The sequence below is a fragment of the Kryptolebias marmoratus genome, linkage group LG7 (genome assembly GCF_001649575.2).
Source record: "Kryptolebias marmoratus isolate JLee-2015 linkage group LG7, ASM164957v2, whole genome shotgun sequence".
NCBI lineage: Eukaryota > Metazoa > Chordata > Actinopteri > Cyprinodontiformes > Rivulidae > Kryptolebias > Kryptolebias marmoratus.
The window spans coordinates 22137019-22155948 of record NC_051436.1 but is presented as its reverse complement, the minus strand read 5'-3'; the positions used below and the strand labels follow the sequence as shown (position 1 = coordinate 22155948).

Sequence of the window (18930 nt, the reverse complement as noted above, 5' to 3'; positions counted from 1 at the left end):
GCGGGACACAGAAAAGAACCCTGAGTGCAGACTCATGGTAAAAATTAACTAATTTATTAACTAAAGAAAAATAACAAAACAAAAGCTGACGGGGCAGCAAACACAAACAGAACAAAAACCAATAAGCGCAATGGAACAAAACATCAGGGAACTAAGGCACGGAGACAGCTACCATCAACAAAGGAAAAACAATGAACCAGCGGATAGTGAGAGAAGTGACCGGGTTTTTGAATACTGAGGGTGATGAGGTAAGTAGAAACAGGTGAGTGGAGATAATTATGGACAGGTGGAGATGGGCGTGACAAGGAGGGCAAAAAGAGTGACAGGGGAGGAGTGAACTACTGAGCAGGAACATAAAAAAAACAAACTGAAAACAATCATAAGACTAAATAAAGAAAACAAAACCAAGAACACAAAAAATCCAAATCCTCACGATACTTACCTGTTGCCTCCTGGAGAATCTGCTAACCTGCTACTGGGAAATACTTACCTTTGTACTCACCTCCGTGCTGTGGATCACTCTTCGCACAGTAAGAACTCTCACCTGGAAATCAGTCCTATAACACTTACCTGCCTCCTCACCAAAGAAAACCTGAAACTCACCACGTCCTCTGCTTCCAGGTCCTGGTTCCTGTTATTATCGCCATACCCGATTCACTGTAAAATAAACTCACTTCCTGCTATGTTGGTTGCCGAATCCTGACACAACTCACCACCAGGTAGTGGTCAGTTGACAGCTCCGCCCCTCTCTTCACCCGGATGTCCAAGACATGCGGCCACAGATCAGATGAAACAACAACAAATTAGATCATTGAACTGCGACCTAGGGTGTCCTGGTGCCAAGAGCGCACCAGGACACCGTTTTGTTTGAACATGGTGTTCATTATGGACAATCCATGACGAACACATTAGTCCAACAACAGAACACCGCTCAGGTTCAGATCAGATCTAGCCAGAACCTCTCAACCTCACACACCAGTTCAGGCTCCTTCCCCACCAGAGAGGTGACATTCCACGTCCCGAGAGCCAGCTTCTGTAGCCGAGGATCAGAGCGTCAAGGTGTGGCTCTATAACTAATATGTGTTTTAGATGAAATTTAAATTCAATTAAAATATATTTTATCCTAAAAGAACAAAATATGCAATAATAATGATTTAAATAATAATATAAAATAAATATGTACTTTGCATTTTCATTGTGGGTAGATCCTTTTGGCTTGGTCATCTTTTAAGTAGCTTGCAAGCTGAAAAAGTGTGGGCACCCCTGATCTACAACTAAATAACTTTTGGAGTCAGGCTGATTCAAGATGGCTATCACAGCTAATCAAACATCTTTTCAAGAGCATGAGTTTTGTTTAATTAAAGTACTTCATTTTTGTGAGTTGAAAATTTCAAGAAATGTTTACTATAAGACCATTTTTTCTAACCCTGTTTTTTGTTGGACTCTGTCCTGAATGTTTTAGATGTTTTTTATTTATAAGAACAAAGTGTCATGAGAGTTTTAAAACCATCAGTTTGATGACAAGAAGGCCAAAAAGAAAATTAAGAATAATGTGTCCTACACTACAAAAATCAGTCAGCATTTCTATTTACACAAAAACCAAAAGAAACTAGCTGATGCAAAGAGAACTGTTTCGGGAAGCAGAGTCACATTGATTCTCACCATTGTATAGACAACATCACAGACGTGTCATTAGAGCTGTGGTTAGATTGTTCTTTGGGGTTTTTTTTTATTATGAAATTCCTAAACGTGGACATAAAAGATCAGCTTTGAAACAAAGTAGAAAATTGTTCCATTCCTTGAGTAGTCTGACTGCTCCACCTGGTGGCAATGAAGTACAAAATAAAAAGTGTGCCTTCATCCAATGAGTGGCAGCAATAAGGTCTAGAAGAAAAATCAACAAACAGATAATCTGTTGATGTTCATTTGAATTTGTTCTTCGTTGCTACATTAATGTTGTTGGCTTTATGTACATATTTCAACATTATATTCTCTGGTCCCACTGTTGTATAATTTTCTTTAACAAAGAGGACAACAAAGAGTTTTGCCTTAGTATAATTTATTTAATCTATATAGCTTATAATCAGGTGAGTCAGCAGAGTGAGTCTGAAGCATTACAGATAGCTCCCTCTTCTTATATCATTTGTAGGATGAGGAGGGGTCGGGGAGAACAGAAGGGTCAGATAGCTGACCAATAGGGGAGGTAATTAAAGAAAAACACATGAGATAACACAGACTTCCTGGCACCCTATAGAGATAAGATTAAAGGCATCCTAACTAAACTAAATCACGGTGAAAATGAATACTCTGTGTTTTTCCACAGTTCATCAAGGGGTCAAATGCAGCAAGAATCACTGAAACAGTATTTTTTCCATTACACCACTTAGTATCAAATTTACTTTAGCAGAGGAGACATAAGATTAGTTAGTTACTCTCACTGGTGGTTAGGTGTTGTTGAGTTATCTACTGTGGATTGTTGTTTTTTGTAAATGAATGTTGAAATTTTTAATGTATCCCTCAAAGATTTGAAGTAACTTTTGACTAAATTCATAGATGCACAATGAGTCATTGGCTTAGATAGAATAAAAATGAGAAAAATAGAAATTTGTTGTCATTGTTTTTTTGTTCAAGAACAATGGAAGACTAACCCTAACCACCAAACTGTTATTGTACAATTTGGTGGTTTTGTGCAATAAGTAGCAACTCAGAGTGAAAATAAATTATATCCAGGGTGGTGAAGTCATTTAGAATACAGCTGGCTCTCTTTTGAGCACAGCTTGTAAAAATGTCTCTCAGGGGAGGTAGTTTTGTGGTGATCATATGATCTGCTGCTCTTATCACGGTTCTTCCTGTTTTCTTTTGGGAAACCGGCAAACCTCACAACTGTAAGTCAAGACACATAACTTACTTCCTATTGATGTTAGACATGAAATGTGCACACATGACAGAAAAAAGTTATCAGTTTTTATTTTTTCACATCAGCTCAACAGTTCCTAATGTGACTTAAAAGAAATATGGGGGAAATGATTTAACATAACTTGAAACTTAACATTAACTCACGTGAATATCACCAGTCTCCACTCCCAACGCACAACAACTGTCTGTTAAACACTTCCTGTTTGTTAGTGAGAGCATGTCTCCTTTAAAGAAAATGATCTCAGCCTGCAGCCAAATCAAAAGTGAAACTAATCTGTCGAGCCAGTCACAGAAAAAGAGAGAAGAAACGATTCGAGGACAGATAACCTGACATTTATCTTAGTGGTCTTCATACTGTGTCCAGCTCTTCTTCGTCATGGCAGGTGAGTCACATTTACTTCTTTTAGTGGAGGTAAGACTCTGAGAAAATCCACAATAAATTTAAACTTATGCACCAAATTCTTGTTTTTCAAAACCATTAAAGTTTTATTCTACCCTGAAAAGAATGGTTCAAATAAATCATTAAAAGCCCAAAATGAGGGAGACATTCATGCCCATGATGAGTACAAATGTAAATATTGAGATGACAACTATTAATCTAAAACCAAAAGTAGATGTTGTAGAGATTTGGTAAATAAGAATGTTTCGTAGTTACGTCTATAAAGAAGAAACAATGATACACCTGCTGCTGCAATATAAATACAGTTTATACTGTAGTTTGAAATAAAAACACTTCAAACCAGATGTTTACATACATATTTTTTTATAACATAACCATGTTTTCTCACTATCTGACATTAAACCTGTCCTGTTTTAGTTCAGTTAGGATTCCCACAATTATTTTTATTTTACTAAATACACGAACAATGACAGAGAGAACTTCAAAGTCCCAGGTTTACATACACTAAAGACTTGTTATCATTATCAATATCATTATATCAACCGTTCTGTTAGCTAGAATTGCTTTTGATTAGTAGTCTTGATATTTTTAAAACATTTAATCTTAGAGGAAAGTTCATTCATGTCCAAACGGTCTATTAGCTTACACTGACCGACTTCAACATATCATATTAAAGACCTGTTATTGTTATATCAACCCTACTCTGTTATAGTCATACCAATAACCAATCTGCTATCTCATACCAATTTTACTATTAGCTAAAATTACCTGATTGATGTTTTTATTTCTGTATTTCTATATTTGATTTTGATGTTTTTATCTCTGTATTTTTCTGTATTTGATTCTGTACCTAATTGTTGTTTCTGTGTTGTAAAGCACTTTGGATTGCCTTGTTGCTGAAAAGTGCTATATAAATAAATTTCACTTCACTTCGCTAAGATTACTATGACCTTAAACAGTTTAGGAAAGCTCAGATAATGATGCCATGGCTTGAAAAGCCTTTGATAGATTAGTTGACAGCATTTGAGTTAATTGAAGGCACACATGTTTATGCATTTTTGAAAATGAACTGTTTGGCCATAATGACCATCGTTAAATTCGGAGGAAAAAGAGGGCCTTGAGCCTTGATCTCAATCATATCGAAAATTTATGGGCAAAGCTGAAAAGGTGAGTGTGTACAAGGCAGACTACAAACCTGACTGAGTTACCAGTTCTGTCAGGAGGAATGGGCCAAAATTCCTGCCAACTATTATGAAAAGCTTGTTTGGACTTGCTTGATCCAAGTCATACAGTTTGGAGACAAACTGTATGACTTGGATCAAGACAAACTGCATTGCTTTGAAGAAAGTAATAAAATAAATCTCTAAAACAAGATCTCTCATTATTCAGACATTTAACAAACAGAAATAATTTTGGAAATCCTAAATGACCTAAAACAGGACAGGTTTGGTCTGATTTACTGTCAATCAGTCGGAAAAAATGGCTGTCTTTTTATACAGTGTATGTAAACATCTGATTTCAACTGTATGTGGAATTAAAAAAAACTTAATCTGTTTTCTCTCTTAGACTCAAATGAAACAAGGGTTGTCCTGCTGGGAAAAACAGGTGTTGGAAAAAGCAGCCTTGGAAACACCATACTGGGAGACAGTCTACTGAAAACAAAGGTTTCTCCAAAATCTGAAACAAGTGAATGTCAAGCTGAATCCAAAACTGTCAATGGAATACCAACCAAAGTAATCGACACTCCTGGTTTCTTTGATACAAATATAAATGAAGAGAAGCTGAAGTCTGAGATCATAAACTGTGTAAAACAGTGGGCTCCAGGGCCTCACGCTTTTCTCATTGTGCTTAAAGTGGACCGATACTCAGAGCAGGAGCAGGACATCATCAGCAAAATACTGAAATATTTCTCAGAGGAAGCTTTGAAATATGCTGTGGTTGTGTTCACATATGGTGACCAGCTCCCTGAAGGAATGAAAATTGAGGACTTTGTTAATCAAGATGAGGCTTTGAAAAACCTGGTAAAGAAATGTGGTGGCAGGTGCCATGTTATTGATAATAAATACTGGAACAACGACCAACACAATGATTACAGGAGCAACAGGTTTCAGGTGACTCAGCTTCTCAACACCATCGAAACGATGAAAAAAACCCAAGGATTCTACAGCAATGAGTTCCTTAAACAAGCAGAAACGGATAAATCTGGGAAGTTTTGGCATATTGTAGCTGGTGCCACAGTGGGAGCACTGCTGGGAGCAGCCTTTGGTTTAGTTACAGTCTTAGGCATTGATGCCGCCAGAGCAGTTGGCATTGCTTTAGCCACTGGTGCAGGCATTGGAGGAGTAGCAGGAGCTGTCATAGGCGGTGCTATTAGATATACCTCAGAAACGCCACAGGAAGCTGTGACAGAATCGGCTAAGACAGTGTGTAAGGTTGGCACGACAGCGGTTGAAATTAGTAACCTCACAAATTCAACACTGAAAAAAAAACAGTAAATCTGTTTGTTTTAACATCTATGGAAAACAGCAAGTTGGTGTCAGAAACTATTACTCAATAAAACTCACTGAAGAAACCACAGTCAAGAAGAAAACTGTTGTACATGTCTGGGCAGAAACCTTGTGCACTGAGTTGAAACATTACACATGTTAAATTTGTGTTACAAAAATATAACATAAAGTTGTATGTTATATGTCAGTGCATTTGTCACATTTGTTATATTTGGTCTCCTCGTGTCAGTAGCTTAGTTTAGTTATGTTTAGACCTTAGTAATTGTTATGTCGGCCGTATAGAGGGTCTGGTACCATTTAGAAAGCTCGGTATCATTAGCTTAGCATTCTCATGTTTTAGATTATTTATCCAAACTGTACACTTAGTTTAGTTTATCTTGTTTAGCTTTTGTGTTTCATTGTGTTTAATTGTGTTTCATTGTGTTTAATTACTGCTGTAACTTTGTCTGTAATTTTGTTCTTGTGTTGTAAAGCACTTTGAGTCGCCCTGTGCTGAAAAGTGCTATATAAATAAATGTACCTACCTACCTATTCAAATGTGCAAATTACAAGAAACAAATCAACCATCAGAACATTTGACTTCAATAATAAAGGAGACAAGATTCTGATTTGAAAGCTGTTGTACTGATTTTAAACTGCATTTTAGTTTAATCTGTTTATGAAGTTTGTATCAACTGTTGCGACAGAAAGCATTAAGTGACAAGTTGTGTATTTCTTTTATTTTGTTAAATCAATAAAAACTTTCTTTATCTTGTTTAAGCTGGTACTTGAATTTTTTTTACACACACAGTAACACGAGATTATTTGTGTTTTGTTTATGTTTATCACACAAAACACTTTATGATCAAACCTTTTAACAACTGAAAAAGATGTTATATGTAACATAAAACAACATAACATAACATAACATAACATAACATAACATAACATAACATAACATAACATAACATAACATAACATAACATAACATAACATAACATAACATAGCTCTCCCCTCCCAGCTCCAATAGTAATTAAACCTGATCATTTTGAGGGGCTGGTAAACACCCTATGTTCCCATCATGTCTCTGCTTTACGGGAAATGATGTCGGAGCACAGCCGAGAATGACGAGCCGACCTGAAAGTGAAACTAAGCTGTCGAGTCTCTTTAGAGTCGAACAGGAAACTCACACCGAGGATAGAAAAGCCTACGATATTCTGAGTCGTCTTCTCACTGCATTCAGCTCTTCTTCGTCATGGATGGTGAGTTAGACTGACTTATTTTAGTCTGGAAACAAAATAATTTTTTAAATCGTTATTTAATCTTAGACCAAAGAATCGTGCGGAAAGGTGAGCTGTTGCATTATATCGCAGATATGCTGCATGCACTCGGAGACGTTCATACAGAGGGAATATGACACAGACAACAGCAGTGTATACTTTTGACTTGTGTCGTCTTTTTTTTTTTTTACTATCTCCGCCATTTGTTTTTCTCACAGCGACACAGAAGCCATTTCCTGATGTCACGCTATCCGTGCGTCAGGCTTCTTGAAAAGTGTTGCACTTCTACAGTTTGTTACGGCTTCGTATGCAGACGTGAACTGTGACTTTACGGTGCATTCAGGTACAACTCGTTAATGTGATCATCAACACTAAAATAGCCGGTAATTCAGAAATAAACACAGAGTAATCAGGGTTAAAAGCAAGAAACGATTTTACATGAAATTTTACGAAAAATAATTCTTCTGAAATATCATAAAAAGAATCCCTTCTATAGTGTCCACATATCACAATGCTGTTCAAGAAACCCTCAAACTTCTCAGTGTTCTCAAACACTTAGCCTCATCAACTAATATATTAATATTTGTATCAATTTATGACTACTGTTGTTTTTGTAATAGTTAAAACTAAATATGCTTTTTGCTATCATTTTAATTACTTTCATTTTTGTATGTTCTCTCACGACCAACATCCCCACCTCCACCTTTTCAACTTAGTGCTTCACGACCCACAGTGGGGACCAAATACCAGCTTTGTAAACCACTGCCTTTTAGTACAAACACCCTAAACCTTTCGGGTTAATCAATTAATAATGTAGTTTACACCAAACCTTTTCTTTGGACAAACTTTTTTCTCTGTGGCGTCTTTTTCTACATAAAAGGCCTTTATAGTGGTGATTATTGATTTTACGAGTTGCACATGAATGCACCGTGAAGTCATCTCCTTGCTACATCCTGAGCCTTAACAAACTGTGTAGCAGCGCAACATTTTGTTAATAACTCCAAAGCACGGGTCGCTGTAGCAATTTTAAGTTTTTTCTTTAACTCAGTTTAGTCCATACAGCCTAAAAATGATTCTCTTTTACAGTATGTGAAGGTTTTACTAATTATTTTCCTTGTATGAAATGTACAACTTTCATTTCTTTAGGAAAGGGGTTTTGAAAAGAACATAAAAATACCCATACTTTAGCACATATTGTACACTACATAAACTGGAATGTTATAAAATAAATAAGGATGCATTTCCACCTTATGTTGTAGTACAGACTCTTGAGTGTGAAATTAGTATAATCAACTCCCAGCAGACTTACACATTCAACATCCTTAGCACCATCAGCATATAACGATCTATTTCATTAAATCTATGTTCTGTACACATACATTTATGTAACACAAATGTTGTTCAGTTGAGAAAACAATGATAAACTAAACAAATGGTGATATGCAAAAGTGTAGACATTTCATATTAGCAAATGTTGCGTTTTTTACAGCGTTATGTCTTGTTTTGTTTGGGTTTTTATAAGGAAGGAGTTACTTTATAGGTATGAAAAACAATAAACAATGAACCCTTGTTTGGCTAGATATTACCCTAGTCTGGATGAAAACCTCTGCCCTCTTCTCTATACTTTGGGCTCTATGACTGATGTCACAGCTGATAAGGTACTAAGTATTGATAATTATCTGAAAAAACATTGCTTAAAAATCACCAGACTATCCCTTTACAAGGCAACTTCTGTATGTTGACCTCATATCTTGCACACATTTTGATCCTTTCACATGCATCCAAATAACATTATAAGGAGACGTTGACTGCACAGCGATGCAGTTGGTTAGTACTGTCACCCACCACAAGATGGTTATGGTTCAAAACTCAGCTTGAGCCTTTATATGTGGAGTTTACATGGTTTCTCCCACAGTTCAAAACTATAAATGTTTGGTTAATTGGAGAATTTAAATGACCTGTATGTGGGAGTGTAAATACTTGTCTATCTTGTGTCTCTGTGTTGGCTCTATGATGGACTGGTGACCTGTCCATGGAGTACCTGGAGCCTGGTACCTGGGAGCTCATTGACTGCTCGCTGTTGATTGATGGTTTCAAACTCTATGTAGAAAAGCAAAAATGTCAACTCACATTTTCAAAAGTGATTTCTCAGTATGATTTTGACACAACTGTGTCCTTGTAGTCCCTGAATGACAAACCATACTCACAGTCTTTGGTGCCACCTTTCGATGGGCCGTTTTATTGTTACGCCTGCATCGATGGCATTCACAGCTGATACAGCCACAAATGTTTGAGCTGCATACTGTCAATTTCAAAGAGATCTGGTGGAGTTTATGAGAAATTTTGTCACAGTAATCTTGGTTATCCTGATGGAGCAACCATGAATTGTGCTAAAATGGAGATATTTTTCACTGTGAACAGTTAGTTTTTATTAGTGAATCATTTGGTTGTGGATACTTACTGGCTGTAGATATTTATTGGCAGCAGAAATTATTGAAATGTGTTTGTAACATGTCATTTTTTGTCCATAGGATGAATAAAGAATAAAAAAAGAGTAAAGTGTTACTGATTGTGAGTTTGTTTGTTCTTTTTTAGGGCCAAACATATTGAGGATTGTCCTGCTGGGGAAGACTGGATCTGGGAAGAGCAGCCTAGCAAACACCATACTTGGAAAGGATGATTTCAAAGTCAAACATTTTACCAACACAGAAGCCACTCCCTGTCAGACAATGACAGGACATTTGTGTAAAAGGAACCTGACTCTGACCGACACTCCTGGTTTCTTCCATCCAGCATGGTCTGAGCAGCAGCTGAAGGGAGAGATAGTGAGGTGTGTCTCAGAGAGTGCTCCTGGGCCCCATGCCTTTCTCATTGTGCTCAAAGTGGAAAAATACACAGAGCAGGAGTCACAGGTCATCAGAAAAATACAAGAATATTTTTCTCCAGATGTCTTTAAATATTCTGTAGTTGTTTTCACATGTGGCAATCAGTTAGAAAAAATGAAAATTGAGGAGTTCATCAATAAAAATAAACAACTGAAAGATGTGGTGGAGAAGTGTGGTGGACGGTGCTACGTTGTCGATAATAGATACTGGAAGACCAACCAGCAGGACAAATACAGAAACAACCAGGTCCAGGTGAAACAGCTGCTCAGCACAATTCAGGTGATGTTGGAGCAACACCCAGGCGATTACTACACCATGACTATGCTGCAAAACTGGCAGAGACAGCAGTTAGTCACCAACATCTTTGAGTCTTTGAAGAAATTTACAAAAAAAAAGTTTGTGAGATTCTTCTTTGGTGTGACCCTGATTGTAGGTGTAATTGTTGTGTGGAAAAAAATGACAAAACAAACAGAGATCATTTAGGTAACATTTATGTATGTAATCATGTTGGACAACATGTCGAACAAAAATTAGTGTTATTCATTTTCCTGTGCAGCCTGTGTTCTAAGATGTTTAATAATTCTTGTCAATGATTCTGAAAAGTCTAATTGTTATTTGTAAAGCAATATGAGAAGATGTTTTCTGAACAGTTAACTGCTGTGTAAAACTACTTTGTTTTTAGATCAGTGGTTTCCAAGCTTTTTGACATGCTAGTCAAAATTATAAAGTTAAAAGTACTCGTCAGGCACAAAAGTTTTAATTTATGATTAAAAAATGTGTGAATATTTTTTTTGTGATTGTTTTTTTTTTTCTCATTTTCAAACTGAACAATTTGAACACAATATTTTAGTGAAAGAACAAAATATACTAATTTAGGCGGAAAATGATTTCTAAATCATTTTAAAAGATAAAACAGTCAAACATTTACCTTCATCAGAAGAAAAGCAAGTTTAGACAAGTTTTATGACTAAATGGTTAATTAATGGCTTACCAAATGTCTACTTTTTGGTAAAAATGGCTGAAGATTTGTTGTCTTTTTTACCATGAAATTGAAATAAAAGTGATAAATATGGTTAAATAAAGATGTAGAAGTTGTATTGTACTTAATATTGCACATTTTGAGGAGATGTTTTCATCCACTCCTTGGACACCCCTGCTGTTTTTGAAACTTTGCCAGTAACTATTTAGATAAACTCTGTTCGTCTGTTAGCAAATATCTCATGACACAGCAGACAGATTTTATGACAATTTTAGAAAACAATCGATCATTAGATGTACATCTACAACTAATTAACTTTTGTATTCAACCCAGTTCAAGTTGGCCACCACAGCCAACTGTCATTAGAAAACACAAAAATTTCAAATCATATTTTGACTCCTTATGAAGAGGACAACAAAACATGTAACACCCCCACTCCCATTAAGGGGACCATATATCATATGTTTGTTACATATAATACATTATACATTGTTCTTTTATTAAAGAAGAGGATCAATGGTATTTAAAATCACAAAGTGTTTTACATTTTATTGTGGGAGAAATCAGAGAACTCTGTGTAAACCCATTGATTCACATAAACAAGATTCAAATGTTGTTTATTTAAACATAAGCAACATTACTAACCATTTATTCAAAGTATTTATTCCGATGTGCAATTTTGTTTATTGATCATTTTTTTCTATCAACTTACTTCTCATTTTAAAATCATCAACTGAACATTTGCAGGACATGAGTTTGCAAACAGACTTGAAGAACCTTTTGATGGCACAGAGTTGCTTGAAGATATCAGCAAAAATTTCATTTGGTGAGGGCTGCTTCAGATTCAGCCTCATTAATGTGACGATCTGTGGAAGTTTTTGCATGTCCCTGACGTTTGCTTCTGCAAAAATCCACAAAATCAGGTTCTCCACTAGTACGCTGATAGACATTTTACATCGTTCCTCCTTTGCGTCTTGTCAATCAAGTTGTCAGAGGTTCTTTTAGCTCCACAAGTTTCAGTTTTGAGTCCTTGTTTTGAACAACTTCAGGACTTATAACAGGAACACCTGATTGCTTATTTTGAAACATGGAGACACTTTGGCAACTTTTTTGTGTTTTTTCAATAGAGATGAAAAACTTGGAAAGATGAAAGGTTTCCTTGACGTCTGCTCTTTAAAAAGAGATGGCAGCTGTTTTATCAAAAGTGAACTGAAATCAAATCTCAAAATACTGACATTTAGTGAAACACTTTCATAAAACATTCCAGGGACCAATTTCTCTGACTTAAAACTTAAATAACTTGTTTTTAGCATTTTAGACAATAAATGCCAAAGTAGGGTGATTTGTAGGGCAGAGTTGACATCCTGGTTTCATGATGTCTACTGTGCCCTAGCCGGCTCCGAAATTCTGCTGAAGAACCAAGAACGTGCTTACTGTTTCATTGTTTATTAGTGGAAATGAAAGAAGAAGCCTTTTTTTGAACACAAAGAATTGTCAGAAGACTTTGCGGGAATAATGGATATACAACCATACCAGTATGAACCTGAACCGACAGCAGAATCTTCTGAATCAGATGAAAACCCTTCAAATTTGAATTCTACCATCATGACCGCCAAAACAACTCGCTGAACAACCGAGTTGGGAATATGGAACAATGAGAACCAATTAACCCCAGATCACTGTTATGACATCAGTACATGACACAGCAAATCAATACACCGACGGGAGAGAGTGAATGATGCTAACTCAAAGCTAACCCAATGCTAACTTGATAAAGACATGCATGCTTGACTGTATTGATTATGAACTCTCACACCTGAATAAACTAATCAACAGCAGGTTCAGACTATCAATCAACGTTATTTCTATAGCACATTTAAAAAAAACCCAGGGGTAACCAAAGTGCTGTACAATAGATTAAGACAATAAGAAAAAAAAACATACAAAGACATACACATACAGGTTCATGGCAGGTGTGTTTTAAGGTGCCATACAAGACAAAAATCACGGTGTGTTAAAAGCCAAAGAATACAAGTGTGTTTTTAAAAAAGATCTAAAAACAGGAAGCGAGGAGGCCTGTCTGACACTCAAGGGTAAATTGTTCCAGAGCTTGGGAGCAACAAAAGCAAATGCTCTGTCACCTCTGGGCTTTAGCCTAGTTTTGGGGACTGTCAGCAGTGACTGATCAGCTGATCTTAGGGATCGGGGCAGGCAGTAAGGCTGAAGCAACTCAGATAGATATGGTGGGGCAAGGTTGTTCAAGCATTTAAAAACAAATAACAGGAGCTTAAAATTAATTCTGTAGTGCACAGGGAGCCAACGAAGGGACGCCAAGATGGGAGTAATGTGCTCGCGCACACGAGCCCGAGTTAACAAGTGAGCAGCAGAGTTCTGAACAAGCTGCAGACGGGCAAAAGAGGTCTGGCTAATGCTTACATACAGTGCATTACAGTAGTCGAGACGAGCTGTAATAAAAGCGTGGATTAATTTCTCCAAGTCAGATCTTGTTAAGATTGGTTTGACCTTTGATATTTGATGAAGTTGATAAAAACTTTTCTGAACAACACTGTTGAACTGTTTTTCAAATTTAAAATCAAAGTCAAACAAATTCTTGAGATAAAATGACAGTGAGCCAAGATCTACACTGGGAGAGGAACAGCAACTCGGTCCAAACAAAATAACTTCTGTCTTGTTCTCATTTAGACTAAGGAAATTAAGAGAAAACCATGCTTTAATATCATTAAGATAGTGTGTAAGTTGCTGGACTGTATTGTTTTGTGACAAGGGAAAATAGATCTGGTAATCATCAGCATAGCAGTGGAATGAAATGCCATGTTTCTTAAAAACAGAGCCAAGGGGGAGAAGTTATAGAGCAAATAAAAGAGGGCCAAGAATTGAACCCTGGGGGACCTCATATGGAAGAGGAGCTGTGGAAGACACAAAATTATCAATTTTTACACAGAAACTCCTATTAGTTAGGTAGGACCGAAACCAATTGAGGGCGACACCCCTAATGCCCACACAGTGCTCAAGACGGGAGATTAAGATTCAGACTATGACATTTGCTTAATCACACATGGATTGTCTGTATTTTTTCATTCATAACAAACTGCTCTGAATCACAAACTGATCTCAGGCTGTCAGCCTGTAAGCAGCTCAGACCTTTTAATGACAGTGTGCGACAAAAGGTCTTGTTTTTTTGGTGTGAAGCCAATCCATCACAGTAAGGAGGGTCGGAGCGGTGCTTCTCTTTGAGATGGTCTGAACATGAGTTCTGATAGTAATTCCCACATCAAAGCTTATGGATTCAAATCTGAGGAAGGTTTTTGTCTTTCAGGAAGCCAAAAAATAAAACTCCAGTGGTATTTTCTAGACCAGACATGGGCAAACTACGGCTGGGCTGGGCTTTTTAATCCGGCCCGCCGAACCTTTCCAAATTATTGTAAATACCCATGATTGTGTAAAAACCTCATTCATTTCCCTTTTCCCTCCAATACCCCCGTTTCCCCAATAGATGGCGCACTAGGCGCATTTACCTTTGTTGGAGTGTAACGTCCCAGCTTCCGCCCACCCTTCTCCCTCTTGATAAAAATGAGCCGACCGAAAAAAAGAAAAGTGGACAGTGAGTGTCGTGTGTTTAATAAAGAGTGGACAGTAAAATATTTTTTCACTGAAGTCTGATCAACGGCAGTATGTCTGATATGCCAAGAAACGGTTGCAGTTTTCAAGGAGTATAATATCAGCTGTCACTTTGCCACAAAGCATGCGCTAGCAAGCAATCCGCACAGGAACGGGCGGCTACCGCTCACAGGTTGGCAGCTAATTTACAGACTCAGCAGAATTTTTTTCACCATTTAGGAGTCAAGTACCAAAGCAAGTTTTTTGCTGGCATTCAAGTTAGCAAAAGCTAGCAAGCCTTTCTCCGAAGGTGAATTTTTGAAAGAATGCATGGTAGAGACAGCCAATATCTTGTGTCCGGAAACCAAAGACAAGTTTGAAAAAATCGGCTTATCACGCAGGATGGTGACTCGCCATGTGGAGCTGATTGATGAAGATATAGTCAGCAAGTTAAACAAAAAGGCGGAGTCCTTTAATTCATATTCACTAGCACTGGATGAAAGCAACGACATTAAAGACACTGCTCAGCTCCTAATTTTTATCCGAGGGATAAATGACAGTTTTGAGATTACGGAGGAACTTTTGAGCATGGAATCGCTGAAGGGGAAAACGCGTGGAGAGGACTTATTTGAACAGATGGCTGCTGTTATTGAGAGATTGAAGCTGCCTTAAAGTAAACTTGCAAGTGTCACCACGGATGGATCACCAAATTTAACTGGGAAAAACATTGGACTGCTGAAAAGAATCCAAGATAAAGTGAAAGAAGAAAACCCTCACCAGGATGTTATTTTTCTTCACTGCATCATTCATCATGAATCTCTGTGTAAGTCTGTATTGCAGCTTAATCATGTCGTGGATCCAGTTGTAAAACTTGTTAACTTCATACGATCACGGGGGCTTAATCACCGTCAGTTCATAACGTTTCTAGAGGAAACCGATGCGGATCACCAGGACTTACTTTACCACTCTCGTGTCCGGTGGTTAAGTTTGGGGAAAATGTTTCAACGAGTTTGGGAGCTCAAAGAGGAGATTCTTTCATTTTTGGAGCTTAATCCGATGAATTCCCTCAGCTGAGAGATGAGGACTGGCTTTGTGACTTTGCATTTGTTGTGGACATATTGTTACACATGAATGAGCTGAACATTAAGCTGCAGGGAAAAAATCAGTTTGTGCACGACATGTACACAAATGTGAGAGCCTTCAAATCCAAACTGGTTTTATTCTCCAGGCAAATTTCAAACAAAATCTTTGCTCATTTTCCCACACTGGCCATGCAGAAGGCCACCCGAAACGTGAAGAAATATTGCAAATCACTGGAAGACTTGCACAGAGAATTCTGCCGTCGGTTCACTGATTTTGAAAAAATTGACGAGTCACTTCAGCTGGTGTCCTGTCCCCTGTTACAAGACCCTGAAACAGCACCTCATGAGCTGCAATTGGAGCTCATCGATCTTCAGTCTGACTCCGTCTCAAAAGAAAAGTTCAAATCTCTTAAACTGAATGACTTTTATGCTTCACTTAACGGAGCCCCATTTCCAAACCTCCGGAGGATGGCCCAGAAGATGCTGGCATTGTTTGGTTCGACCTACGTTTGTGAGCAGACTTTCAGTGTCATGAACATCAACAAAGCCCGTCACAGGTCTCAATTAACTGACCAACACCTCAGATCTATTTTGAGAATTGCCACAACAAAAATAACCCCAGACTTTGATGTGCTGGCAAAAAAAGGAGAACAACAACACTGTTCCCACTGAAATGTGTGTTTCTCTACCGTGTTATGAAAAAACAGCAACTTGCGCATTTATGCAAAGCAGCGGTACAGTAGCTTAATTAACATGCTGCACATCCCTCTCAGTTCAAAGAAACTTTTCTTGATGGGCAATTATATGTTTTGAATGTTGAAAGTGATTCTATTGATCTTTTTCCACAAAATGTTGATTTCATTAAATTAAATGCTCCTGTATTTGTGTCTGTTTTTTGTACATTTTAATCCCCAGGTTTGATAAATTATATTGCGTATCCAAATGATCCTGACCCGGCCCCTCTGTCAAATTTAAGAACCCATTCTGGCCCGCAAGTCAAAAAGTTTGCCCACCCCTGTTCTAGACAGTTTGAACAATTACTTCCAACACACAGAATTATATTGTACCGGTATTCATCCACTGACTGATGAATTACTGAATGCTCGTGAACCTCAGTGGCTCTGTAGATGTCACACATCAGGGGAGTCATGGAAAAAGCCAAAAACACCTGAGTGTTTTTTTCAATATTCAGTATAAAAAAAGGTTCTGAGAGAGGTTCCGGCTAGAAATAGTCGGGCTCACCTCAACGCAAGGCTCTGGCTCTGGAACCAGTCTCCTTAAGAGGGGTTGGACACTCTTTCACTCTGAAGTTGTCCCCGGTGAGAGGCGCCGAGCAGGAGTGCGCTTACTGGTTGCCCCCCATCTTGGTGCCTGTACATTGGGGTTTATCCCGGTGAATGAAAGGGTAGCCTCCCTCCGCCTATGTGTGAGGGGACAGGTCCTGACTATTGTTTGCGCTTATGCGCCGAACAGCAGTTCAGAATACCCACCCTTTTTGGAGTCTATGGAAGGGTTACTGGAGGGTGCCCCTCCTGGGGACTCCCTTGTTCTGCTGGGGGACTTCAACGCTCACGTGGGCAATGACAGTGAGACCTGGAGGGGTGTGGTTGGGAGGAACGGCCCCCCTGATCTGAGTGATGTTCTGTTGTTGGACTTCTGTGCTCATCATGGATTGTCCATAATGAACACCATGTTCAAACATAATGGTGTCCATATGTGCTCTTGGCACCAGGACACCCTAGGTCGCAGTTCAATGATCGACTTTGTTGTAGTTTCATTTGATCTGCGGCCGCATGTTTTGGACACTCGGGTGAAGAGAAGGGTGGAGATGTCAAGTGACCACTACCTGGTAGTGAGTTGGCTCCGATGGTGGAGAAGGATGCCGGTCAGACCTGGCAGGCCCAAACGTATTGTGAGGGTCTGTTGGGAACATCTGGCAGAGTCTCCTGTTAGGCGGAGCTTTAACTCCCACCTTTGAACATGTTCCGGGGGAGGTGGGGGACATTGAGTCAGAGTGGGCCATGTTCCGTGCCTCCATTGTTGAGGTAGCTTATCGGAGCTGTGGCCGCAAGGTAGTTGGTGCCAAACCTCGACAAACCTCAAACCCGCTGGTGGACACCGGCAGTGAGGGATGCTGTCAGGCTGAAGGAGTCCTATTGGGCGTTTTTATCCTGTGGGACTCCAGAAGCAGCTGACAGGTACCGGCAGTCCAAGCGGCATGCAGCTCGGGTGGTCGCCGAGGCAAAAACTCGGGGATAGGAGGAGTTCGGAGAGGTCATGGAGAAGACTTCCACACGGCTTCAAGGCGATTCTTCTCCACCATGCGGCATCTCAGGAGGGGAAAGCAGTGCAGCACCAACACTGTTTATAGTCGGGGTGGTGTGCTTCTGACCTCAACTCGGGACGTCGTGGGTCGGTGGGTGGAATACTTCGAAGACCTCCTCAATCCCACCAACATGTCTTCCATTGAGGAGGCGGAGACTTGGGACTTTGAGGTCACCGAGGTGGTTAAAATGCTCCTCAGTGGCAAGGCTCAGGCAGTGAATGAGATTCACCTGGAGTTCCTTAAGGCTCTGGATGTTGTAGAGTTGTGTTGGCTAACGTGACTCTGCAATATTGCGTGGACATCGGGGGCAGTTCCACTGGATTGGTAGACCGGGGCGGTGGTCCCCTTATTCAGAAAGGGGGACTGGAGAGTGTGTTCCAACTACAGAGGGATTACACTTTTGAGATTTCCTAGTAAGGTCTATTCTGGGGTTCTGGAGAGGAGGGTCCGTCAGATAGTCGAACCTCGGATTCAGGAAAAGCAGAGTGGTTTTCGTCCTGGTCGTGGAACACTGGACCAGCATTACACCATCAGCAGGGTCCTTGAGGGTGCATGGGAGTTTGCCCAATCAGTCTACATGTGTTTTGTGGACTTGGAGAAAGCATTCGACAGTGTCCTTCGGAGAGTCCTGTGGGGGTACTCCAGCAGTATGGGGTACCGGACCCTTTGATATGGGTCAGAGTTTGGTCTGCATTGCCGGCAGTAAGTCAGACTTGTTTGCAGTGAGAGTTGTCCTTTGTCACCGATTCTGTTCATAACGTTTATGGACAGAATTTCTAGGTGCAGCCAATGCTGTCGAGGAGATCCATTTTGGTGACCTTAGGATTGCGTCTTTGCTTTTTGCAGATGATGTGGTCTTATTGGCTTTATCAGGCCGTGATCTACAGCTTTCGCTGGCGCGGTTTGCAGCCAAGTCTTGAGCCAGAAAAGGGTAGAGTGTCTTCTCCGGGTCAGGGA

The 18930-nt window shown here is 39.2% G+C and overlaps 2 protein-coding genes across 2 annotated transcripts; both read left to right on the top strand.

Annotated features, from left to right (window-relative positions):
- Positions 1 to 3062: 3062 nt before the first annotated feature.
- Positions 3063 to 6236, top strand: LOC108248612 (GTPase IMAP family member 7). The gene is made up of 2 exons (XM_017437490.3): positions 3063 to 3299; positions 4883 to 6236. The coding sequence occupies exons 1-2, from the start codon at positions 3293 to 3295 to the stop codon at positions 5809 to 5811; spliced, it is 936 nt and encodes a 311-aa protein (XP_017292979.1). The 5' UTR covers positions 3063 to 3292; the 3' UTR covers positions 5812 to 6236.
- A 656-nt stretch (positions 6237 to 6892) lies between these two features.
- Positions 6893 to 10755, top strand: LOC108248611 (GTPase IMAP family member 7). Its single transcript, XM_017437489.3, has 2 exons — positions 6893 to 7065; positions 9679 to 10755. Exons 1-2 carry the CDS (start codon positions 7059 to 7061, stop codon positions 10449 to 10451), a joined length of 780 nt encoding a protein of 259 aa, XP_017292978.1. The 5' UTR covers positions 6893 to 7058; the 3' UTR covers positions 10452 to 10755.
- Positions 10756 to 18930: the final 8175 nt, after the last annotated feature.